Source organism: Mobula hypostoma, chromosome 12 (assembly GCF_963921235.1).
Source record: "Mobula hypostoma chromosome 12, sMobHyp1.1, whole genome shotgun sequence".
Taxonomy (NCBI): Eukaryota; Metazoa; Chordata; class Chondrichthyes; order Myliobatiformes; family Myliobatidae; genus Mobula; species Mobula hypostoma.
In genome coordinates this window covers 52,637,715-52,665,173 of record NC_086108.1, presented here as the reverse complement: position 1 = coordinate 52,665,173, position 27,459 = coordinate 52,637,715, and the positions used below count along the sequence as shown (strand labels likewise).

Below are 27,459 nucleotides of genomic sequence, written 5' to 3'. Positions count from 1 at the left end.
GTGAGTTTGTTTTTAAGGAAAGCCATCAAAGGAACTAGATGCCTGGACCTGCAGATTAAGCCCCAGGTCATTGGAGCCAAAAGACAGCAATATTAATTGCTGTACAACCACACTACTGCCGTTGTGTTTGTATTGCACTTACACTGGAGCACGTATATTTATATAGCACTTCCAAAACATCCAAAGGAGCATTAATAGGCAGCATTTGACATTGCATCATAATTGGAGATTTGTTGCATCTTCTCTCATTATTAAATGCATTGCAATAAATCAGAAGATTTGCATTTATTAAAAGAAGATTAAATATCTGAATCAAAATAGATCTTATTTACAATGCATTTAGCTCTTTCGATCTATCAACAGGCAAAGGCATGTCAAGGTTTGCCAATCCATAATTAATTTAACAAAAGAGACTGGTTTATGAGTATAGCAAATGACAATGGAGACAGGTGTTTTTTTATTTGCATAACAGATTTACTACACAAGTTGTGGCCTGTACAGAGAAACAAAACATCAGAACAGTGATAGTTGTAGTCTGTTCCTTGAAGTGACTGAGGCTTATCTTCTGAGGGACAGTGACATGGATCTCTTCTGCTATGTTCTGTTGATTGCAGATTCTCCTCCTTTTGGTTTCTCCCTCTCCCTCTCTCCCTCTCTTAAAATGAAATGCCTTTTTCCTTTGATTTTACCTCAAAGCTACCATTTTCTATCAAAAATGCATAATGTATTTATTTGCCCTCTCCTGCAGATTATCTGCTCACTTTTTTACAGAGTGAGCTAATCCTTGATTGAGGCTCTTAAACTAATAGGACAGAATTTTGTGAGAAATGTTGCTTGCTTCTCCAATATGACCCTTTGGGTCTTTTAACCCTTCCTTTATCTTTATCAGAGTTCTGGCTCTACTGCCAAATTCATCAACATGCTGCTATAAAATTAATGTGGGTGCATCTTCCAAGACGGTACACCACAGTCCTAAGCCTAAAGTAATGCTCTGCGTAAATGTTTATATTTTAGAAAAAGTTCTTTTTAAGCTCATTCTTTATAGCTAGTAGTTTTTCTAACTTAACTGGCCATCAAGTTTTGCTTTTGACCTTGCACTTTTTAAAATAGATTGGACATGCTTCCTTGTGCATCTTGCTCATGATTATTGACTGGCTGAATGAGAGCAGCAGAATTTCTAAGCTCGATCATGTTTCATTTGATGTACACAATCACTGAGGATAGTTGTAATTTCCTGTTATCATCAGGCAACGTACAATCTGGGGCTTGGACACAGGTCTTGCTGGTCTGTACGTTTTGGCAAAGCCAATTATCAATCAAGATACTATGTAAACTCTAGTGTGGGGTTGAAACTGGCTATTGGCGTGAAATTGTTCTTATTATCAATATTTTGACAGTTCTGGCCAGTTCAATAATCTCCTAAATGTGACACAGCAATTCTAGAATTTTATTTCCGTGAAAGAAAAATGCCCCTGAGAATTACTTTTCTTCCAGTTTCTGTGTTTGATGGCTCTGCTTGTCCAGGTTACTGTGTTGCTTCTGTAAAGTATTGATCAGGCTTTTGATATTTTTGGTTTGTTCTTCAATAAGAACCTAGTGGAGTAAAATTAATAAAATAACACTCAGAGTAAATAACAATAAATTTCTGTACTAAACTTCCCAATGACTATTTTAACGTCATTAATTAATAACTAAATTCAGTTTCAAATTATAATTTCTAGGTCTTTGTTTTTAACATACAGCAATGCTAATATGTTCATGTAAGTAAAATTTTCTGAAGGTTCTCAAATCCTTCAGGATCCTTTGCTTAAACGGTGCTTGATTGAAAGGAAGTGCTAAATTCAGCACAATTAAACCCATAAGTGAAAGAGAACCTAAAGGTAGGACCACTTTAGAATTTATATCTACTTATGTTTCCTTTGGATGACAACCTCTCTCATTTGTAACCCCTTGTTTTCTCAAATAACACTGGGCATTCTCCTCCAGGATCCAATTACCATCTGACACATTGCATCCACGCCCACACTGCCAGTACCCTGACCTGATCCAGACAATATGCAGTGTTATCCTTAACATCATTTTTTAAATATGGCAATTAAAATGTTTTTTGTCTATTGCAGTTCAATGCTTTTAATGTGCCTTTTCCAGCACAAAACAGTTTCTATGATGAGCTGTTCGTTGATTTAATTTTGCATAAATAATTACACAAGGTCCTTCAAGAAGTAGCATGGTATGTATTGCATTTGCATAATATTCTGCAGTGCTACAACATAAAGCAGTATAGAGAGCCTATAAACTATCTCATCTTATTACTGCACAGAGATCACCTTCTGTTTTGAGACCATTGTTTATTACAGTAGAGTAAGTATAGTGCAGGGTAATGTTACATGTTAATCAGTATTCAAACATTGTTATTCCCCAAACAATGTTTGTGCGCTGCTCTGAAGAATGCAGTAAACTGCACCATGTAAGGATCTGATGCAGATCAGTGCATGTGATTTTTGAAACGTCCACATACCTGTTAGGAAAAGTTACGCTTTGTCAAATGGAAGTGGGGTACTTCCTTAAAAGGAAGAGGCAAAATATTATAGAATCATTCATTTTTAATAGTTCTATTTTTAGAAGGCTATTATTCTTATGTTATATGTGAATGAAATAACACATTTTAATAGTGTTCAGCATACTTGCTAATGATGAAAGGAAGTACAAAATTGTACTGGAACTTTTTGGAAATACTTTACACCTGGATGCATACAGTGGAAGGTTTACACCTTACATTGATCTTTTTCCAATTTATTGCAATTTTTTTTACTTCCTGTAATTCACACAAGTGACTATTGTTCAAATGTGAATTTAGGTAAAGTTATTTGACCGAGTGGGTTTGCAACCAACTTGCTCTTTTCACATCTAATATCCACAAATGAACTTTCTAGCAGGGGTTCACTAAATGGGAACATGGAGACTCGTTTCTTAGCTCAAGATGGAGACCATTTAACTGAGATAATTGGGTAGTAAATTGCAGATTTCACAATTTTTGTATAAAAATCCACTTACTTTTAGAGATGGGATCTTCTTTATCTCCAATATTTCTGATTTGATTTCATTCAGTTTGTATAGTTTGTCTTCCAGACCTTCTACTTTTGTTTCTAGAAAAGTCTGATTTTCCACAATGCTGTTTAATTTTTCTTTGATGTCAAGTGACATAGTTTTTAGCTCATCATTTTTGGCTTGTAGAATTGCAGTATGTTTTTTCAGTTCCTGTTCATTATGTTTGATCCCGTTGGTTTCCTTTGAGAGTTCAGTGAAAGATCTGTCGAAAATACTAATTTTTTCAAATATTTCATTCACTTGATCTTTAGTTTTCTGGACAAAATCTCTTAGACCATGTCCCAGCTGAAGCAGTCCGTTGGCTAAAATCCTCACGTCATCCAGCATTGCAAATCTAGAAGCGGGTTCTGAGCCAGAATTGTTTACTGGTATTTGAACAGAATAATGGGTCAGAAGTAAAATGAGGAATGCCAGAAAGAGCATTTTCATTTTTTCGCAATACTTGAGAGTGCCCTTTCTAGCAAAGTCCTTTATATACCTCCATTTATTGACCATTTCAATCTTTTAGCTGATGATTAAACAGGTTCATATTGAGCTGGGGTTAAATCCATAGTGGGGTTACCACCAGTAAAGTCAACATACAGATGTGTAAATAGAGTGTAAGCATTATGGTTGTTACTCAGTTTTACAAAAGGTTTTATTCTGAGTCTTGAGATTTAAGTTTCCACAATTAGATTGTTCTTTTGCTCTTCTGATATCCCTTCCTTTTTCCTTAACTGTGGTTTCCCTTCTTCCATAGTGGACAGTGCTCTTGACTGCATGGTATTTACAGGTTGACCACCGGTTTTCAGGTACCCTCGGTTCCTGAGCCTTGCCGGATTAAAAGAGGTCATGCAATAATAAAGGGGAAAATGGACAGTAGAAGCTTTAAAAGGATTAATAATTAAACAAAAAATAAATGTAAATTTATTAATTACTGTGCTTATAAAGAATATTGCTTCTCGGTTATCTTTTTAAACATTTGTATTTAAGAGGGAGTTAGATATGGCCCTTGTAGCTACAGGGATCAGGGGGTATGGAGGGAAGGCTGGGGCGGGGTTCTGAGTTGGATGATCAGCCATGATCATAATAAACGGTGGTGCAGGCTCGAAGGGCCGAATGGCCTACTCCTGCACCTATTTTCTATGTTTCTATGTTTATATCCAGGTGAAGTTGTTTCTTGTGTTTTCATCTCCCCTGTGTAATTTTTCCTGCATCAAATATAAATTCATTAGGTCTTGTTCCATCATGAATGTATGTTTCTCTAACCCTTTGATTAAATCACCCAGCAACTGAATTAACTTGTCAATAATAACTCTTCCAGTTTCATCCATTTCATCATCACTGCTGCTATCTTTAACACTTGCAGTGTTTTTATCAGAATTCAAATCACTGTCTATAATTCCCGAGTCCATAAGGTGATACACAATAGGTGTTTCATCGTGGACTATCATCTACTCACCTAGATTTTCTTCGTTAAGACTACTTGCTATATCTTTGAAAGCAAGTTCTGTAGCACTTTTTGCATACGCAAGCAAATCATGAACAATTTCTTTCTCCTTTGGTACATGAAATCCTGTAAAGTCATCGTGAAGGTTTTCTTCAGGCACATTATCAGACATCAAGCCAGGCCACAACTTATCCTGATCATTCTTTAGTGTTGAGGGTTCTACCTTCTCCCACCTTCAAGCAATGAAACAAAGAACGTCCTTCATGTTGAACTCTTTAATGAATGTTTGTACAGAATTGCCAGCATTCACCTCATCTAACTGGTGTTTCCTGAAAAGTGAGTGATACTTGGCCTCATAATTTCACCTAAATTAGAAGAGGTGCTGAACCATCAGCTTCCGGAAAATCGGTGGTCAACCTGTATATCCTATGCCTGTAACCTTCTTTACTCTGGACAGAACAGAGATAGAATTCCACTGTTCTTGCCTTCACTGGCATTCATTACCATTTTTCATATCTGATTTTAGATGATGAGTGCTACAACGTTATTTTACCATGTGAGTCACACCCAAGTTACATTGTCTATGTCTAATATCTACGTCTGTATAACCTTTGTAATCTCTACCATCTTAACAAGTTCCAACATCAAATTCCCCTCCACACTCCCCCTTCCTCCAAAAGCACTTTTCCATCAAGGCCCAATGCAAGCTTGAAAGGCAGCACTTCATCTTTTGTCTGAGCATGATGCAATCTTTAGGATTTAATATCAAATTCAGCAATTTCAGGTATCTCAAAGTTGAATAAGGGGATTTGGAATTATTGAAGAAATTACTTGTAAAGGAAAAGTCAGTGATATCTTAGAGGGCTTATAGGTGGCAAGGGAGGGGATGTTACTGCATATAATTTCCACACCATTCTATGTATGGACATTGTCCAATTTTTAAAACGTTCGGTTAGCACTAATTGCATGGTCTCTCACATTCCCACTCAACATCAGGGCTCTTGGAGACCATCTGAGCTTAAACTTAATTGTTTGAAGCTCCACCAGCATCTTTTGAATTAGAGATGTTCACTGCCAGTAGCTGTTGATGAATATCATTGAATAAATGAATTGGCGGGGGGGATCTCATTGAAGCGTAGTGAATATTGAAAGGCCTTGATAAAGTGGATGTGGAGAATATGTTTCCAATACTTGGTGAGTCTAGGACTAGAGGCACAGCCTCAGAATAGAGGTACATTCATTTAGAACAAACAATGAGGAACCATTTCTTTAGCCAGAGTGGTGAATCTGTGAAATTCATTGCTGCAGACAGCTGTGCGGGCCAAATCATTGGGTATATATAAGGCAGAGGTTACTGGTTCCTTGATTAATCATGGTGTCAAAGCTTATGTGGAGAGGACAGAAGAATGGGGTTGAGAGGGTAATAAAGCAGCCTTGATGGAATGACGGAGCTGACTCGATGGGCCGAATGGCTCTATTCTGCTCTTATGTCTAATGGTCTTATAATGCTGTCTGGTCAGACTGATCTCATGAGAGAGAGAGAATGAATAAATGAATATAGGCAAAAATATTTACTGTTTATAAATCCCTTGTAGTTAAGGGAATCTATAAGGGTGAATCATTAAGCCGTGTGTATTCATTATAGAAACGTTTGTCATTGTGGGTGATAGCCCTTTATATTCATAATATAGCTGAGGCAGATTTTGAGATCATCAACAACAAGAATGATGGCAATGTTAAATATTTGGATGTGTTTCACATTGGATTTTGGGAGTGTTTTCTTTGATCCTAATTCAGAGTAGTGGAGATCTGTGAGGACACTTAGTCATCCCTCTTTGCCATAGAGCTGGGAGCTGAGGAGCTACCTTCCTGAGTTCTCTCCAGTGTAGAATTGAGCTGTGGAGAAGAAATGCTGTTTTGTGAACAGCTCTAACGTTATGAAGGAGGAATGGCAATAGAGTTGCAAAATGTTCTCATAAGAAAATCAGTGGAACCAGGCCAGCGTTGTTAGTGACTTTAAGAGCAACTTACAGATGTCAGAGTGCTATCTTGACATGCTGGTGGAAAGAGGCTTTTCATTCTGCCTCCCCTAACGAGTTGGCTTCCCTCTAGTTGCCTCCTTCTTTTCAGATTGTGCTGGAGACCAGGAGGGATCATCACTACTTATTCTCTAAATAAAACTATAGAATGCTTTTTACAGTGAGTAAATGCCCATGCAGTCCTAGTAGCTCTTTCTAACAATCTCCTCAAGTTAATCCCATGGTTATTTGAGTGGCCTAAGGTGATGATCTTCTTCCTGCATTCAAGCCTAATTTCTTGTGCACAGCCTATGTTGTCTGGCAGATACATGACCCAATGTGATACGCCATATTGAATATACCATACCGTATTTGAAGACTATATGGAACTGCAGATATGGAGACTGTTACAAGTACTGTGAGAGGTGCTAATTGTATACTGTTTGTAATTTATGTTAATGTGAGTATATTTTAACCCTTTCTCAATGATACACTAGCACTGACCCTGTTTTCCTACTGTATAGTTCATTTAACTTCATGCAGGAAGCTGTTTTTTTTTGTGTGATGTTGCTATTCCCGTTATTCATTAACAATCTTGGGCTGTTGCAGTTACTTATCAATGTTTCATAGGTGAATCTGAAGCTAGAATTAAAAGATTATATATCTGGTCTTTAAATATATTTCATCCAGTTGACTGCTGACAACTATTAAGAAAGATTCAGCAAAGTAGGAGTGTCAGAGGGTCTAAGGGAATTTTAGCAGTCATCCATTTTAAATGCATGTGTCTGTAAACTCAGCAGATCAGGCAGTATCTGTAGATAGAGAAAGAGTTAATGTCTCAACTGCAATACCATTCAGAACTCTTTGAAGAGGCCCACGTCTGAAATAGCTGTTTCTCTTTCCTCAGTTACTACCTTATTAGCTCAGTCTTTCCAGCATCTGCAATAATTATTTCAGATTTCCAGCATCTGCAGTTTTTTTCACAATATGTTTGTATTGCTGTTTAGGAATGTTTGCCTAAATTTAGATGAGATGAGATTAGATTAGATTATGAGGACACGCAGTCCTATTTTATTGTCATTTAGTAATGCATGCATTAAGAAATGATACAATATTCCTCCGGTATGATATCACAGAAACACAACATAGACCAAGACTGAAAAACTAACAAAAACCACATAATTATAACATATAGTTACAACAGTGCAACAATACCATAACTTGAGGAAGAACAGGCCATGGCACAGTAAAAAAGTTCAAAGTCTCTCAAAAGTCCCACATCTCACGCAGACGGGAGAAGGAAGAAAACTCTCCCTACCATGCCCGTCCACAGTCCGACTCTGAGTCATCCGAAAACTTCGAGCTCTGATCAGCCCTCTGACACCGAGTACCGAGCACCATCTCTATCCGAACGCTTCGATCTCAGCCTTGGTCGCCAGCAGCAGGCAAAGCCGGGGATTTTGGGGCCTTCCCTCTGGAGATTCTCGATTGCACAGTAGTAGCGGCAGTGAACCGGCATTTCAGAAATTTCTCCAGATGCTCCTCTGTGCTTTCACGTCTGTCTCCATCAAATCAGAATTGTCCACGGCCCCTATTTAACAGATACGATATCATTTCACCGGAGAGCTGTGCACGCTGCGTCACGCTGCCATCTTCTCCTCCTGCCCAACTTTAGACTTTATTTCAGGATACTTTAAGTTTAAAGCCTTAATTACAGTTTTCTTAAATATTCACAGGAATTGATTTGCTCCATATTTATCTGTCTTAAATACTTTTTAAATTTTCAGTGCCTGATGCTTGTGGCTTTGGTACAAGAGCGACCTCACCAACTGCCTGTCATCGAAATGCAGCATTCCATTTGAAAGCGGTTTTATTGATATTCAAGGCCCTACTATCTCTTCAAATACGAGTCTTCACCCTAAGGCTTCTCATCTCTGGCAATTCAGATTCTATTCTCAAAACATCCACACACCTTCTGAGCAAGGGACACTGAGGCCATTTACACTATTGTTGCTCTCGCATTGCCTGAGATGAGCTGATGGCCAGATTTTATTGTCGGTAGTATAGACCTCGGAGAAATGTGCCACGATTTAATGATCTCTATGGTGTCAACATTCCTATTTCTAATGGTGCATGCTATCTTGTACAGTTCTAAGGGACCTCTGACTCCCAGTAATGAGCCATTGAGCTAGGTAACCAATCAGCTGTGTCAGTGAATTTTCACAGACGTTTAAACGTCTCACAGACTGCTGTAGATTGGAACAAATGAAAATACCAAAAGTATACTTTCAAAAATATAATACTTTTTTATTTTTGTTAAGCTTGTGATACGTTGGCTTTCTTTGTGGGGAAAACTGCACAAGAGTAGTGGCCATCTCTGTGGGTGAGTGAGTTGATGGGAGGTGGTGTGCCACAGGAACACAGGTCTAATAATTATTGAGCAGATTAAGGATTAACTACTTTTCACGTGTAAAATACAAGGCTGTTTAAAATGTCAATGCAAAAGCAACCATTTTGAATTCCTGCACATCATAAACACAGGAGAATCTTGAACAACACACACAAAATACTGGTAGAACTCAGCAAGTGAGATAGCATACATTAACAGTGGACGGTTTAGGCCAAGTGCCTCATCAAGACTGGAAGGGGGTAAAGGCCAGAAGAAGGTGGGGAGAGGAGAAGATGTACAAGCTGGTAGATGAGATCAGGTGAAGGGGAGGTTAGTAAATTGGGTATACTGTAGTTATATACGATAGCAGGTAAGAAAATGTCATAAATTATTTGTCTTATTGTAAGTAGCTTCACCCAGTATAAATACATTTGTTTACTTTATAATGACTAAAAATGAGAATTATTCCATAAGTGTGATAGTGATTTTTAAAAATTAGTGATATTATACGGACAATGCTAGTAAGGCTGTCATTTCTTGTTCTCACCTATCACCTGCTAGTTTGTACCCCCTTCTCTTTCCCCACCTTCTGTTCTAACTTCTGTCTTCTTCCTTTCCAGTCTTGATGAGGGGTCTCGGCCCGAAACGTTGACTGTTTATTCCCCTCCATAGATGCTGCCTGACTTGTTTTTTTTTGTTTGTTTTTGAGCATGAAAGAGTTGACTTGAAAAGAGCGAAACCAGTTTTCTAAATGTTTTCTTGCATTAAAACCCGAGTGGGATGTTGAAACAACAAGGTTGCTCTCTTCTGAAAAGCAGTGATTTTAGCCCAGGGCTAGATTTAACTGACTCTTATAGTGCATAAAACTATCCCTTGTGGTTTCTTTTACCTGTACATTCAACTGGATCTTGTATCTGAAATAGCATTGGAATTTCTGTACACTTTCTTGCTCCGTTCCTACCAACGTCATAGTTAGCTATTGATACATAAACCCCTCTATATTCAATTTTCACACAAGATCTTGCATCTCATTAACTTTGTTTAATTCCATAGGAATTTGCTGTACGTGTATCCGCAGAGTCTTAATTTTGCAAACCGTCAAGGATCTGCTAGAAATATTACCGTGAAAGTCCAGTTTATGTCTGGGGAAGATCAGAACAATGCACTGCAGGTAAAGTAAATCTTACTTTATTTAATTGTAAAATGTAAATGCAGTTTTATTTAAAGAGGAATACTGAATAAGAATGCATGTACAGTTTTGGATGTTGTGGATAAAATGTCCAATGGGATACTGGCTGATGTAATTGGGCTGACTGATAGTGCCCAGGTTCCAAGGGAACCAGCAATAATGAGACACCTGTGTGTTTCAGACTTCTTATTTTGTCAGTAGAGAAATGGAAGGACGGTTGAATCATTTGTGCTCATTGCCTTGTTGCATGGGAGGATACACTGTTTGACCTGTACTGGCTGATTTCTCAGTCTCAGTGAAGTTCCTTGTTGACGTGGGTCACACAATAAATTGGCAATCTGGCCGAAGAATGCTGAGAGGAAAGTGGGTGTGGGAAAAAATATAAATATTGCACACTTAGTTCTTCCTTTCTTCCACCAAAGGAAGATAAACTGATACTCTGTGTTCCACTGCCTCTATTACCAGTATCTCTTTGTTGTGTCAGAGAGAATTCAATGGAAAAATAGTTCCCCCAATGTATTCTAGAGCTGGCACCAGAGATAGAGAGGTTTTTGGTGTGTATTTAATATTTCAGTAACATTTGAGTGATATTGTAAATATATTGTTTGATCTAAACATTCTTTGCTGATGAAATAATTCATTATGGGTTATATGTAAAGGAACGTAAATGGCATATGTCATCACACCACCACGTCGTAAGTGTGTGCCTCGCTTAAAGTAAGAATGAAGTTAGACTCATGTTCCTGGCTCCCTTGCTTTCCTTTCAATTCATTTTATGTTTTGGAGTTACAAAACATAACACTGGCAACGAAGTTTTAAACAAATCCAAGACAACTACCTACCTGTCCAGTTTTTTTAAAAAAAGCGCAGCGTGTACGTCTTCAGAAAAGGAGACGTTTGTGTTTTTTTTTTAAAAAAAAGAAAAATAATGGACAGATTCACGGATTCATAAGCAGTGAGTACTGGGTGATAATAATTATAAATTAAAAAAGCAGAAATGGCCGTACAGCTTGCTCAGAAGTTTGACCGCTCCAACAAACCAGGCATAAATGATCTTTGCTGATATCATGAAAGTAATGCAGGAACATTTAGAACTGATGTTATTGTTGATTGCAGAATGCCTTAGGTTTTATAAGCAGAATTAAAAGGAAGGGGAGTCCATTTCAGCGTTTGTGTCTAAATTAAAGAGATTGCCTGAAATTGTCAGTTCAGTGATAGGCTTATTGATTGATGCACTGAGAGATCAATTTGGTTGTGGAATCTTATAAGAAAGCATTCAAAAACAGCTCCTAGCTGAAGCACAACTCACGTTTAAAAGAGCAGTTGAAATATCTGTATCAATGGAAACAGCAGACAGAATTGTGTTGCAGTCTGGAATGAAAATGAGTGTGAATAAAATTGCAGCATCTAAACAGGAACTGGCCTGTCAAATAAATTGTGTTTATAGTTGTAGCAGGAGCTCACATACGCCACACCAATGCAAGTTTAAAGGTGAAATTTGCAGAAAACACAACAAAGTAGGACATATTAAAGAGCATATTGAGCAGACAAGATTAAATGGACTGCTCAGGGAAGAGAAAAAGATAAAAAGTCAAGTTACAGTTTCAAAAAGAGCACTAATGTGCATACTGTGATGAAAAATTTGATAATGATGAGAATGACAAAGGACTGAGTAGCCTTGAGATTTATAATGTGAAATCTAACAATTGTCAAGCATTATGGCCTTAACTAGAAATGAACAGCAAATTAATTAAAATGGAATTGGGCACTGGCTCGGCTGTTTTAGTCATTTCTCAAATGAGTTTGATAGGCATTTCAAAGATACTGAACTGAAACCTGCAGATATCCAACTAAGAACTTATGCTGGAGAAAAGATAACTCCTGTGGGTATGGCATGTGTAATAGTGAAATGCAACAACCGACAAGCCACATTGAGCTTGTAAATGGTAAAAACAGGAGGGCCAGTATTGTGGGGTTATATTTGTCTGAGACAACTACAACTTGATTGGAGATCTGTCCATCATATGCATGTCACATCTCCTGCATTGGAGTCAACTGAAAGCAAATTAAGAAAGGTACTGGATGATGCCATGGCAGTGTTTAAGGATGACATTGGAAAACTCAACCACATAAGGGTAAAATAGTGTTAAATGAAAATGCCACCCCCAAGTTTCACAACCGGCTCATCCAGTTCCTTATACCGTCTGTCATAAAGTAGCCAGTGAGCTAGATCGCAATGAGGCTGAAGGAATTCCTTCCAAGGTTGATGGAGTCTCTGGGCAACACCCATGGCCCGAGTATCCAAGAAGGATGGGTTTGCCAGTATTTGTGGTGATTGTAAGATCACTATCAACCTAGTACTTAAAGTAGATCAGTACCCTCTGCTTAAGATAGAGGATAGCTTTACAGACCTTTCTAGAAGGAAACACTTTAGCAAAGTGGACTTAGCTGAGGCCTACCTGCAGATGGAGATGAAACATAGAATCATAGAAAACATACAGCACAATACAGGCCCTTCGGCCCACAAAGCTGTGCTGAACATGTCTCTACCTTAGAACTACCTAGGCTTTACCCATAGCCCTCTATTTTTCTAAGCTCCATGTAGTCAGCCAGGATTCTCTTAAAAGACTATGATTTCTGCCTCCATCACCGCCGCCGGCAGCCCATTCCACGAACTCACCACTCTGTGTAAAAAAACTTATCTCTGACATCTCCTCTGTAGCTACTTCCAAGCACCTTAAAACTATGCCCTCTCGTGCTAGCCAATTCAGCCCTGGGGAAAAGCCTCTGACTATCCACACGATCAATGCTTCTCATTATCTTGTACGCCTCTATCAAGTTACCTCTTATCCTCTGTCACTCTAAGGAGAAAAGGCCAAGTTCACTCAACCTATTCTCATAAGGCATGCTCCCCAATTCAGACAACATCCTTGTAAATCTCCTCTGCACCGTTCCTATGGTTTCCACGTCCTTCCTATAGTGAGGCGACCAGAACTGTGCACAGTACTCCCAAGTGGGGTCTGACTGCGGTCCTATATAGCTGCAACATTACCTCTCAGCTCTTAAACTCAACCCCACGGTTGATGAAGGCCATCATGCCATCATGCAATCAATGTTCATGCCATCAGGTTGGAGGCTACCCAGACAGAATATAAGGTGTTGTTCCTGCAACCTGAGTGTGGCTTCATCTTGACAGTAGAGGAGGCCGTGGATTGACATATCAGAATGGGCATGAACATTGATTTCTCTAACTTACGTTAATGCCCCTCCTTCCTTTCTTACCCATCCCATATTTATTTATTTATTATTCCCCCTCCCTCCTTTTTTTCTGCCTGTCCCTCTCACAATCTCTCCTTGCCTGCTGTCCATCTTCCTCTGGGCTCCCCTCCCCCTTTCTTTCTCCCTAGGTCTCCCGTCCCATGATCCTCCCCCTTCTCCAGCTCTGTATCCCCTTTACCAATCAACTTTGCAGCTCTTAGCCTCATCCTTCCCCCTCCTGTCTTCTCCTATCATTTTGGATCTCCCCTCCCCCTCCCACTGTCTTACTATCTCTTCTTTCAGTTAGTCCTGACGAAGGGTCTCGGCCCGAAACGTTGACTGTACTTCCTATAGATGCTGCCTGGCCTGCTGTGTTCCACCAGCATTTTATGTCGAGAACAAAGGTGTTCAGAGCTGTCAGAGTCACTTCCTGCCATCCCAGAGCCAACTCTTATAACCAGACGGAGGAGGCCCCAGATCCTGAGATTGTTCCACAGCCACAATTCTCACCTGCCAAGCAGAGTGACCCCCTTGTCAGGAAAGACGTTATCCCACAAGAGTTACAAAGCCTCCACAGCGATAAATCTTTAGGCCTGAATGGGACAGTTTAAAATTTACTATGCTGTGGATGTGTATAGTAGTTGTACTATATAATATATTGCGTGTGTATGTGTGTGTATATAAAATATAGCATTATGTTACATATTTGAGTTGAGTTGCATTCTATATTGAGTTGAAGTGTATAGCTAATCAAGGAGCATTGTGTATTTAATATTTCAGTACTATTTGAGTAATGTAAATATATTGTTCGATTAAGCATTCTAGTTCTTATAAATAATTCACTAAGGATTATATGTAAAAATATGAAATAGCACGTGGATCACGCCACCACAATATACCTCGCGAAGTAAAAATGAAGTTAGACCCACATTTCCGGCTCCCTTGTTTTCCTTTCAATTAGTTTTTATCTTATGGAGATGTAAATCATAACTGCTTTCTTTTTTGAAAAAAAAGGGGTCTTCAGTTTTAAGCCTTTCTCTTCCATGGAATTTGGCTGGTAACTAATATTTTCAAAACATTATTGGAAATGATTCTTCAGCAAACTCAATGGTTTGGACATATCTCACTTTAATTTAGATGAAAGTAGAGTCTTCCATGCCTACTGAGAAGCATCTCTAACAATGCTGCTCTTTGAGTGTTGGCTTAGATAACATGATCATTTCTAAAGTTGCTTGTGTAAGACTACAACCATTGAACAAAGGCTTGCAATAATTGATGGAAATGATTCTTACCCATTTTTAGGTTATTTTTGGAAAATCAAGTTGTGCGGAATTTACAAAAGAGTCATATACTGCGGTTATATATCACAACAGGTAAGAAAATGTCATAAATTATTTGCCTTATCATAAATATTTTTGCTCAGCCTAGTTTTTCATTTTATAAGGACTAAAAAGAGAAACGATACCTTTCGAGTGATTGAAAAATATTCACAGTTATGTTGACACCACTGGTAAAGCTGTCGTAATTGTCCATTTCGAATTGGGTTCAAATGAAGAGAAAGGGAAGAATCAACCATGCGCTCACAAATAGGGCAGACTGGATAAGGACAGATATCCTGACTGAACGACAGTAGTGAGCCAGAAGGGTCTTTATGAAAATGCTGTTATAGCCTGGTCATTGTTATTGATGCAACTTCAATTAACCACTGTTCCCAACCCATTTTCAACTGGCACCACCACCACTTGTACCATTCAGCCCCCACCTATCAGAGACATTTTGTTTGCTTTCCACAACACTCACCCTGTAACCATGTTTGATTTATGAATTTCCACAATATAAATATATATATATAATATATATGTTAATATATAAATATATATCAATGACTTAGACAAGGGAATTAAATGCAGCATCTCCAAGTTTGCGGATGACACAAAGCTGGACGGCAGTGTTAGCTGTGAGGAGGATGCTAAGAGGATGCAGGGTGACTTGGATAGGTTAGGTGAGTGGGCAAATTCATGGCAGATGCAATTTAATGTGGATAAATGTGAGGTTATGTGGCAAAAACAGGAAAACAGATTGTTATCTGAATGGTGGCTGATTAGGAAAAGGGGAGATGCAATGAGACCTGGGTGTCATTGTACACCAGTCATTGAAAGTGGGCATGCAGGTACAGCAGGCGGTGAAAAAGGCGAATGGTATGCTGGCATTCATAGCAAGAGGATTTGAGTACAGAAGCAGGGAGGTACTACTACAGTTGTACAAGGCATTGGTGAGACCACACCTGGAGTATTGTGTGCAGTTTTGGTCCCCTAATCTGAAGAAAGACATTCTTGCCATAGAAGGAGTACAAAGAAGGTTCACCAGATTGATTCCTGGGATGGCAGGACTTTCATATGAAGAAAGACTGGATCAACTAGGCTTATACTGGCTGGAATTTAGAAGATTGAGGGGGGATCTTATTGAAACGTATAAAATTCTAAAGGGATTGGACAGGCTAGATGCAGGAAGATTGTTCCTGATGTTGGAGAAGTCCAGAATGAGGGGTCACAGTCTGAGGATAAAGCGGAAGCCTTTTAGGACTGAGATGAGGAAAAACTTCTTCACACAGAGAGTGGTGAATCTGTGGAATTCTCTGCCACAGGAAACAGTTGAGGCCAGTTCACTGGCTATGTTTAAGAGGGAGTTAGATATGGCCCTTGTGGCTAAAGGGATCAGGGGATGGAGAGAAGGCAGGTTCTGAGTTGGATGATCAGCCATGATCATACTGAATGGCAGTGCAGGCTTGAAGGGCCGAAGGGCCGAATGACCTACTTCTGCACCTATTTTCTATGTTTGTTTTATGTTAACCTGAAACATCAGCTTTGATTTGCTCTTCAGAGGCACTTCCTGGTTCCTCATTTGCTGCTGTTTTTTCAGAATTTTTTTCTATTTTATTGCAAGAACTTTTTTAAAATTTGTATTTCTCTTTTAGGAATAAATCATTTTCCAATTTTTTTTCATTGTCATAGCCTCATCAAACATGTTAGATCTCTGCATTCTGTGGGGTAAACTATGGGTTTGTTTTATGTGTGGTCAGTAATTATTGGGTCCAACATGAATCGTCTACTCTTGTTAAAGATCTCGGAGCTTGAACATATTTTTATACAATTTTAAATAGTTGAATAAAAATGAGTATTTGCTTTAGTATATGAAAATTCTTTCAATATTATATCTACCAAAATCTTAAATTGTTAATTTAGACAACTTTACAGTAAATTTACAGTACTCTATAACTGATCAATTATATCTCATTGTGAAATCTGGCATTGTGACATTGAGATCTTTAACAAGAGTAGACGTGTTGGGGTGAGATACGATAATGGAATTGTTTTTCCTTTGGTTGAAAAAGTATTCAGAAATGGTTGATGGCAAAACTAAGTGTTAGTTATTGAATAAGCATGGCTGTGAAATAGCTGATCACTGAGGTGACTTACTGAGGATTTCATCACCAGTTATACAGTATGCCAGAGAGTGCATGAGTTCTGTGTAGTTATGGTCAATGACATGTCGTGCTTTTGAGTTCACAGTATGGTGAAATCATTTAGTTTCTCTTTCCAGTTGTTTTTAAAGACTATAAATTCTTTGCAGAATGCTTATACATTTTTAATAGGTTTATTTTCTGAAAGAAGCTTCCCCTTCTACCAATTTATACTTGGAAATGTTTGCAAGATTCTTTCAATGCTCCATTTGTAAATGAATATGGAATCTTGGGGAATAAGTTTACAAATCTGTAATATGCAACTTTTCTAAGTGAGGCTCTGTGATATCAGTGCTTGGAAAACTTGCCCTTTGACAGACCAACTATAATTTACTTCATATTAAAGAACTGCTTTGATTTGTAAAAAAAAAATCAGTACCAGTGCTCATGAGTATGAAAATGGGTTGCACAAACCAGTAAATACTTCAAGCAATTAATGCATTATTTTTGCCAGTCTCAGACATCCCACTCCTCCCGGAACTTCCGGGAGTCTCCCGCATATTAATAGTGGCACCCTGATGCCTGCAAATTATATACAATATCACAGAAATCAATTTTTTTGAGAGCAAGCGAGAGAAAGCAAGCAAGAGAGAGCGTGAGAGCGACCACGGGAGAGAGAGAGAGCGCGAGAGTGAGAGCGAAAGCAAGCGGGAGCATGCAAGCGAGAGAGAAAGCAAGTGAAAGCGCTGGAGCGACCACGAGAAAGAGAGAGAGCGTGAGTGAGAGTGCGCCATGGCAGTGTTCTCCAAAAAAATATAAAACGTACGTTACCCCAGACTACACTAAAGTGTATCCCTGCCTAATAAGGGTCAAAAATAATGACAGTGTTGCTCGCGGCACTGTTTACAATAGTGACTTTTCTATTGCCCATGGTGGGTTAAAATGTAGAAAACGTGTTGAGGTGAGTTTATCAGGTGTCATTCGTTCATTAGCTTAGCTAACATTATTTAAACTCGCTGGCCTGCTGCTAAGGAGCTACTCTATTGCAGACATCCCACCTCTCCCGGAAGTCTCCCGCAAATTGATGGTGCTACCTCCCTGAAGTGAGTTTTTACAGGGTGGGATGTCTACAGTCTCACCCTCCTTCCCTCTTAGAGTCTTTAACTCAGAGATTCTTCCAACAGCTTCCCTGACTGACTATTTTAATGTGAAACCTTTATTGATGTGCAGCTTTTTGAGCTGTGGAATGCATTACAATCAAATCATATTGACGTCACGGCTGTGTGAAAAGAGATTGCTTTCAGTCAGGACGGTGATCGAGATTTTAAAGGCAGAGCTTCACGGCAGTTTCTCTGAGTTGAGGGGCAACCAATCAGCAAGAAGGATTCCTTAGAAAGGGCCAATAAAATGGAGTGGCCATTCTTTTGAGTGTGCCAGTGTTTAAAGTGGCTTTGGCTCATCAGGCTTAGGAGAGATCAGGCTTGGGAAAGGTTAAATATTTGGTAGGTTTCTCTCTTTCTGTTTTAATTTGTTCATCGTTATCTGTTAGGACATAGTAGTGTCATGAGAACAGCTGCAGGGGTAGTGTTTTGTACTGTATGTGGGATATGGGAAGTCTGGGAGACTGGAGGTCTCCCAGATGAACACGTCTGCACCAGGTGCGCTGAGCTGCAGCTCCTGAGAGAACGCATTAAGGAAGTAGAGCTGAAGCTCAGTGACCTTCGACTCGTGGGAGAATGAGGAAGTGATAGACAGGAGCTACGGGGAGGTACATTGTAGGAGATAGGTAACTGAGTAACTGTCAGGAGAAGGAGGGAAATGCACAGCTAATGCAGAGTACACTTGGGGCCATTTCCCTCAATCACAAGTATACAACTTTAGATACTATTGGGGGGGGGTGGGTAGCCTACTGGGGGGAGCCACAGTGACCAGGTGTCTGGTGCTGTGGCTCAGAAGAGCAGAGAGGTGAAGAGGACTGCAGTGTTGAGAGGAGATTCCTTCATCAGAGGAACAGAGACGAGTTCTGTGGGTGTGATAGAGTTACCCGGATGGTATGTTGCCTCCCTGGTGCAAGGATCAGGGATAGCTCAGATCGGGTCCACGGCATTCTCAAGGGTGAGGGTGAGCAGCCAGAAGTCTTGGTGCATATGGGTACCAATGACATAGGTAGACAAGGTGAGGAGGACCTGAAGAGAGATTTTGGGAAGCTAGGTAGAAAGCTGAGAAACAGAACCTCCAGGGTAGTAATCTCTGTTGCTGCCTGTGCCACAAGGGTAAGAATAGGACAGTTTGGCAGGTGAATGCGTGGCTGAAGAACTGGTGCAGGGAGCAGGGTTTCAGACTTATGGATCATTGGGATCTCCTCAGGGGAAGGTACAACCTGTACAGAAGGGACGGATTACACCTGAACCGGAGGGGGTCCAATGTCCTTGCAGGCAGGTTGGTGAGAGTTGCTCGGGGGGGGGGAGGTTAAACTAATTTGGCAGGGAGATGGGAACTGGAGTGATAGTGCTGAAGATGAGGTAACTGGTTTACAAACAGAGGCAGTGTGTAGTGGGGAGAAGCTATTGACAGGGCAAAATTGCAGTCAACAGGATGAGTTGCAATGTAAAAGGCGGACAAAATTCGAAAGGATGAAAAATGGATCAGCCATGATGAAATTGCGGAGCAGACTGTATGGGCAAAATGGCCTGATTTGCTCCTATATCTTATGGTCTTATGATCTAGGCTTCATGAATATAAACATATTTTCCAAGGAATGAATTGGTAGTTATTAGTGATGCGGACATTTTCCTATCAGTCTGGTGGGCTTTTAATTCAATTATAGGGCATATCTGGGATGAACTAATTATATAACTAATATTTACAACCAAATACCAGATGAGGTAGTAGGAATTAACTATTGAATGGTGGAACCATCTTTAATTACTGAAGCTTGCTGATATTGTTTAATAATACATTTCACATGGAACTTAATGTGAGTAAATAATATTTTATGTGAAATGCATTTATTTCTTTTGTTAGATCCCCTGACTTTCATGAAGAGATTAAAATCAAACTCCCTGCGTACCTGACTGATCACCATCATTTGCTCTTCACCTTCTATCATGTCAGCTGCCAGCAGAAACAGAACACGCCCTTAGAAACCCCGGTTGGATACACGGTATGATCTTAACTGATTATTCCAGGTTCAAAGAGAGAATTCAAGGAAATTAACACTCTCTATGCAAATACTGTTTGATCAACACCTATTCTCTGCAAAGGCTCTAAAGCTTTTATACTTCATCATTTCTTATTCCTCTGCGTGAGCGTGGTGAGTGAGTATAAGCAGACTATTTGATTGACAAGAAATGGCATGCAGCGAATGCAAATTACCCTACAGTGCCTATAAAAAGTGTTCACCCCCCCCCCCAGAAGTTTTCATGCTGTATTATATTACAACATTGAATCACAGTGGATTTAATTTGGCTTTTTTGACACTGATCAACAGAAAAAAATTATTTCGTGTCAAAGTGAAGACAGATCTCTACAAACTGATCTAAATTAATTACAAACATAAATCACAAAATAATTGATTGCATGAGTATACACCCTCTTCAAATCAGTATTTAGTCGATACACCTTTGGCAGCAATACAGCCTTGTGTGGATAGGTCTGTATCAGCTTTGCACATCTGGACACTTTTCCCCTGTTCTCCTTTACAAAATTGCTCTTGCTCTGTCAGATTGTATGGGAATCGTGCCCTTTTCAAGTCCAGCCACAAATTCTCAGTTGGATTGAAGTCTGGATTCTGACTTGGCCACTCCAGGGCATTAACTTTGTTGTTTTTAAGCCATTCCTGTGTAGCTTTGGCTTTATGTTTGAAGTCATTGTCTTGCTGGAAAACAAATCTTCCCCCAAGTCACAGTTCTCTTGCAGACTGCATCAGCTTTTCCTCCAGGATTTCCCTGTATTTTGCTGCATTCATTTTACCCTCTACTTTCACAAGCCTTCCAGGGCCTGCTGCAGTGAAGCATCCACACAACACAATGCAGCCACCACACGCTTCATAGTCGGGATGGTGTGTTTTTGATGATTTGCTTACACCAAACATAGTATTTAGTCTGATGGCCAAAAAGCTCAATTTTGATTTCATCAGACCATAGAACCTTCTTCCAGCTGCCTTCAGAGTCTCCCACATGCCTTCTGGCAAACTCTGGCTGAGATTTCATGTGAGTTTTTTTCAACAGTGGCTTTCCCTTTGCCACCCTCCCATAAATCCGCGACTGGTGAAGCACCCAGGCAACAGTTGTTGTATGAACAGTCTCTCCCATCTCAGCCACTGAAGCTTGTAACTCCTCCAGAGTTGTCATAGGTCTCTTGGTAGTCTCCTCACTAGTCCGCTTCTTGCAGTCACTCAGTTTTTGAGGACGGCCTGTTCTAGGCAGATTTACAGCTGTTCCATCTTTTTTCCATTTCTTGATGATTGATTTAACTGTACTCCAAGGAATATTCAGTGACTTGGACATTTTCTGCCACCTTTAACAAGGTTTCAACGGCAGACACATTTTCCCTTCCCTCCCCTTTCAGCATTTCAAAGGAACAATTACCTCCATGACTCCCTGTTTGGCTGTTCCATGAATCATCTCCCTTTTGCAGTTTTCCATATAACCAAGAGAGATATGACATGTGCCTTTTCATCTCTTCCTTTCCTACCATCCAGGGACCTAAATATTTCTTGGAGATCAAAACAATTATTCCCTGGCATTTGCTGCTCAGGATGTGGTCCCTTCTACACACTGAAGAAACTTCATGGATATTGAGTGACTGCTTTGCAGGACACCTCCATTCAGTGTGCAAGAATGACCCAGCATTTTCTGTAGCCTGTCACTTTAATTTTGCATTTTATGCCCACTCTCACTTCTCAGTCTTTGGTCTCCTGTATTACTCAAACGATGCCCAATGTAAGCATCGTAATTTTCATTGGGATATTTTGCAAATCCTTCTTTCAGGTACCCACCCTTGTCTGATGTTGCTGTAATTCCTGTTTAAAGTTGTCTTTTTTTTTCTCTTCTATCTCTAAATGCTGATTTTTTTTAAAGTATCTGTGACAATTTTATTTTGCACCCCATTCCATCATTTCTTTCTACTCCTCCCTCGCTGTGCAGAAATAAAAGATGTGATGGGGTTATGGCAGAAATGATTTCTCTCTGACCATGCATATCTTGATCTCAGTTATTTAACTGTAGGGAGCTGCTTCCCTTACACAAGATTCATAAGGCAACATAATTTGTGCAAATAACTTAGAATCCTACCTCCTCTAACAAAAAGTATTGTGTCCAGACACAGGTTAACATTAACTTTTCACTCTCCTTATTCTCTCCAATGTAGTGGATCCCAATGCTGCAGAACGGACGTCTGAAAACGGGTCATTTATGTCTTCCTGTGTCACTTGAGAAGCCTCCACAGTCTTATTCAGTTTTATCCCCAGAAGTAAGTTACTTAAGTTCATCTGTAGTTTGGATTACCTTCTCTCTGTATCACACTTGCATTGACTTGCTGTTTGTGAACATTGATTACTGAAATATGATGTGATAAAGATATTGACTTGTTCATCCTTGCATCTCAGGTATCAGGCTTTGAATTTCACTGGTGTTGATAAGAATGATTCTCTGTGACAATAGCAACATAACACTTGTTAAAAAAAAACAACAAAATGTCAATTGAGCCAGAACAGAAGATAGAGGAAACAAAAGATAAATGTCTTGCAGATCAATGAATGAAAAATGTTCAGCTTGCCTTCTGTGACCAGATTAGTTCTATGAACATTTGTGAGTTTGTTTGAAAGAAAATAGTGGTTTAACGATAACTCTGCTTCAATCTTAACTAGAATTCTTTTGAAAGTTGTGTTGATATAAAACAGTAAAGCAGTGCCCTCATGTTGATAGAGCAGAAGAACTCACAAAGCAGTTGACAGTTTGCATCTAGGTTTTGTCAATTGTCAAGGATATTTCAGAAATATTCAGAACTATTAAAAAACAAAACAAATGTTTAAGTTAATAAAAATATTAAAAAACAATTGAACAATATAATTAAATTCAACTTAAAGATGTGAATTAGAAGCTTTGCATTCTCCTTTGCATTGAAATGGATGGGCTCAAATGGCAATGGTTGAGGGGTTGCATCAAGAACCTGCAGCATTGCCGGATGCTAGGACGGCCCCATTGTTGGAGCACATTCAGGAAAACCTTAGTGTAGGCAGCAAGTATGGAAATTGCATGTTTACTGTATATAGGGATCTCAAACTGAGTGGTACTTAAGCCTTCAGATTAAATTTAAGAATAAGAATACAGTCATCTTTAGGTTTAATAATAACATTAATAATTTGTCTATTGTTGCCATAGATTAATAAAGCTGAAAGCAATCATGAGTGCTTATGTTTTGATAGTTTTAGCACAGACTATGTATGACAGCTGGATATGTGAGTGCATTAATCTTTGCAACATTAGTTCATGTAGGCATGACTGATCGATGCAAGGATCAGCATGTTTCCTTCGTCAGCTATGTGTACAATCTATACATCATTCAGGGTATACAATGCAGTGTTTCATAAGGCTGTCAGAAATTTCTCCATTTCAGTATAAAGTCTCAAAGTTATCGACCTCTTCAACACCCAAGTTTTACCTGGTATATCATATGTAGTTGTATTATTATAGCAGGCAATATTTCAACAGACATCCGAACTTTGTAAAGGTGCACATCAGAGCTTCACTTCTCATGTTTGGCTAGCATAATTGGTTCATAGGCACAGCACTGTGTCCAATATTGTTGGAATTCCTAGCTAATTATAAGTTGTTCTTATAACCAGGACATAGTCCAACAGAACAATCAGAGTTTCTTTAGGGTAAGGTTGTTGATTTTTGCTTTTTAATTACGTAAGCACTTTCTTCTGTGTCACTAGTATTTTAGATTTGATAGCCAGAGTCTTCATTTGAATTTGTCTGTTGATTGAGTCTGTTCTCATAAACCTTTTCCCAGTTGATTTTGGGTTCTCTCATTCCTGTAATTAGTTTCCCCATGAGAATCATTGGCCAGAAACATTCTGGTACTCTACCATTGCTCTTCCTTATCACCCTCAATGCTCCTCCACCAGCAATAGTCTGCCTGGATGTAGAAGATCCCTCATACCTGAAGGTGCTCATTTCAATGAAATGGCAATCCATGTAGTGAACGAGTCTTGGGCCCTAGAATTTGGGGTCTTGCCCTGGATTGCCCTGACAACCTTTGGCTGCTTGTCACCATCAAAGGTTTTTGCAATAACTTTTATCTATCTATCTGTTTGTTTATTTATTCAGAGACAAGGCAGGAATAAGCCCTTCCAGCATTTCCAGTCATGCCACCCAGCAAACCCCAATGTAACCTGTTACGTACCCCGTAACTGGGTTGCCAAATCAGCAGAAGTGGATCACTCAGTTGGAATCTGGATTACTAGAACTAAGAAAGTTTTATTAAAGAAACAAGCAACACAGTACTCTAATCAAAAGGATAATGAATGCAACAGTTCAGCAATGATAAACATACATGTACACAGAATTCTGATAACAGGATCAATCAAGCTCAATCGTTGTCTAGGGGTAAATGACCAGTTTCAAAGTGATGCAAAGTTCAGTTCAATTTAGTTCAGTTCAGTTCGCAGTAATCGCTGCCGTGGGAAATGGACAGTGTGGGGGAAGGAGAGAGAGAGCAAAACGAATGAATATTCAAGGCTTCCACACAGACCTTCGCAGTCAGCTTTCGGGCGAGTCCTTTGTGATGTCATCTGAGGTCACCAACTGTGACCCCCTCCGTTTCCAGATACGATCGTTTCTCTGCGGTGAACCTGGCACCCAGGCAAGGGTGGACACACACCAGGTTCCCGCCGATCGTGCCTTTCCACCCTGTGCGTCTATGGCCTGGTCCCGCAACCGGCCTTCCAAAACTTCCCACCGACTTGTGAGATTCGCACCGCTTCCAGGGTCTCGTTACCTCGGGTGTCGTGTGTGTGTGTCCTGCCTTAGCAAACCTGTCCCTTTTTATCCCCCTGCTGGGGTATCGCCTGTCCATCACTTCAAACAGTTCAGGGTTCAAAGGGTGAGCCGATCTTGACAGCTCGCTCCTTCTGTTACTCTCTCTCCCGTCCCTTCATTACACATCTCCAAATGCTGCTCCATTGTTTTCCTTATCTCTCTCCTGAAGACAGGTGGCAGACCAACTGCTGATCCCACTGGTGCCAGCACAGGACAGCTACATCTTAATCTATGTGTATTCTTGTCACAAACCCTAGCCTAATCCCAGGACAATTTACAATGACCAATTGACCAACCAAACAGTATGTCTTTGGACTGTGGGGGGTGGGGGGGAACTGGAGCACCCAGAAAAAACCCACACATTCCATGGGGCGAATGTACAGACTCCTTACAGATGACGGTGGAATTAAACCACGATGCCCCCAAGCTGTAATAGCATCGCCTTTTAAATGTCCTGAACTGTCAGATAGATCTAAATTAAAAGAAACATAAAAGTTAGTAATGTAGAAAGAGTTTTTAAAAATCTGGTGTAACTAAAATACCTTAAAATGTAAGCGATGAATGATAAATATAAAAATAACACAAAATAAGTAAACCACATGCATTAACTAAAATATTTTAATGAGCTTAGTGATCACCACCATCTTTGTTCCAGCCAGCTTTGACCCACATCATCATTCCTTTATTGCTGTTAAGAGTTTGACATGTTAGTGTTTCTCCACTGGACCCCCATGGGACTGAGAGCCACTGGCCCTCTCCACACCTACTGGCTGAAAGTAAATTCCATCCACATATTAACCAGAACTTCAAACTGTGCAAAACATGAATAGCGTAGTTAGTAAATGAACCTTTGAGGTATTTTGTATGTATTAGCTCATAAGAGTTTGCTACTTTTGCAGGTGCCATTGCCTGGAATGAAATGGGTGGATAACCACAAGGGAGTGTTCAATGTAGAGGTGGTTGCTGTATCTTCCATTCACACCCAGGTGAGAACACAGCTGAAGTTACTTTGCACTTAATTGTAAAAATGAAGTTCTTTTTATGTATGGAGCTCCAAGGATTGAGTTCTGGCTGAAAATTTGGCCTCAATCCATTTCTTTTGTACTAGATGTACAAAATGATAATTCAATTACCATTAATGGTAATCAAATTAAGTCAAGTCAAATCAAGCTTGCTTTTCATTCAGACCATACATCAGGGGTCCCCAACCTTTTTTTGCACTGCGGACCGGCTGACCCGATGGGGGGGGGGGGGGCGCGGGGTAGGGTTGCCAATGGACAAGAGTAGCAGTTAAATACCTTGTGTTTACCCAGAGAAAAACTACAATGACCATGAAGCCTTGCGCAGGCACCAGTGCGCATGCGTGACCTGTGCATGCGTGTATCTGCTGATTTCCCCCCCCCCCCCGCAAATCGTTTTGCTGATTCTGTTTGGGGGGTGGGATGATGGTGTTAATCACGACCGGAATATAGGTGATAAGTGGCTAATACTCTCAATTTTGCTTCTCAAAGGGTTTATCTAACGAATTTAATATTAAACACAGCGCATATTTTCCTTGCATGAATATAGTGGTAAGTCAGTTATCGGGGAGGACAGGGGAGCTTGAAGTAAGTGTTGAACGAACTTCCAGTAGAAGTGGTAGAGGCAGGTTTGATATCATCATTTTTTTAAAAATTGCATAGGCATATGGACAGGAAAGGAATGGATGGTTATGGGCTGAGTGCAGGTCAGTGGGACTAGGTGAGAGTAGCGTTCGGCACGGACTAGATCGCCTGTTTCCGTGCTGTAATTGTTATGTGGTTATATAAGTCAATTATAAGTCAATAGCATCATAACATTTTAAGTAACGTTTGGATATTAAACACACAGCACATATTTTCCCCGTATGAACATATAAAATCATTGCAACACACCAATATCGCTGAATCAGTGGGAGCCCTGAGCTTGTTTCCCTGCAACAAGACGGTCCTATCGAGGGGTGATGGGGGACAGCGATACTCGAAGGTGGTTCCTTGTGTCCAGTCTATTCCGCAATTTAGTTTTTGTTGCATTCATTGCAGAAAACTCCGCTTCGCAGAAAAATGTTGGAAATGGAAGCAACGTTTTCAGTGCTTTCATGGCTATCTCAGGATATTCAGCCTTGACTTTGATCCAGAATGCCGGCAGAGATGTTATGTCAAACATACCTTTCAGCCGGCCGTCATTTGCAAGCTTAAGGAGTTGATCTCCTTCCCGTGCTGACATGGATGATGGGCGGGTCATGACCTCGCATGCGTAATAGCTGAACAGTGGGCGTGACAGAGTATGAGAAAATGTGCAGCCGACTCATATCGCCAAATCATGTCGTTTCCTCGCGGCCTGGTAGCACATGCTTTGCGGCCCGGTGGTTGGGGACTGCTGCCATACATGGATACATTTGACGAGACAGAATTCCTCAGGGGCTGGGGTGCATAACATACATTCAAAATAGCGAGAGAAAACGCACGCGCGCACACACACAAACACACACTTACACAAGAAAACACATGTATAGTCCAAGTTCCTGTTGCTCCAGCTCCTCCAG

General features: G+C 40.0%; 2 protein-coding genes across 11 annotated transcripts in view; one reads left to right on the top strand and one right to left on the bottom strand.

Annotated features, from left to right (window-relative positions):
* Window positions 1–27,459, top strand: part of dock7 (dedicator of cytokinesis 7) — a 192,555-nt gene that overhangs the window by 67,720 nt on the left and 97,376 nt on the right. For all 10 annotated transcript variants that reach the window (XM_063064097.1, XM_063064093.1, XM_063064095.1 and 7 more), the window contains exons 15-19: window positions 9,998–10,115; window positions 14,694–14,764; window positions 19,876–20,014; window positions 22,222–22,323; window positions 25,796–25,882. In XM_063064097.1, coding sequence (XP_062920167.1) covers window positions 9,998–10,115; window positions 14,694–14,764; window positions 19,876–20,014; window positions 22,222–22,323; window positions 25,796–25,882 — 517 coding nt within the window. The remainder of the gene's footprint in view (window positions 1–9,997; window positions 10,116–14,693; window positions 14,765–19,875; window positions 20,015–22,221; window positions 22,324–25,795; window positions 25,883–27,459) is intronic.
* angptl3 (angiopoietin-like 3) lies at window positions 371–3,547 on the bottom strand. Its single transcript, XM_063064942.1, has 2 exons — window positions 3,055–3,547; window positions 371–1,593 (listed from the first exon to the last, which is right to left on the bottom strand). The coding sequence occupies exons 1-2, from the start codon at window positions 3,535–3,537 to the stop codon at window positions 1,480–1,482; spliced, it is 597 nt and encodes a 198-aa protein (XP_062921012.1). The 5' UTR covers window positions 3,538–3,547; the 3' UTR covers window positions 371–1,479.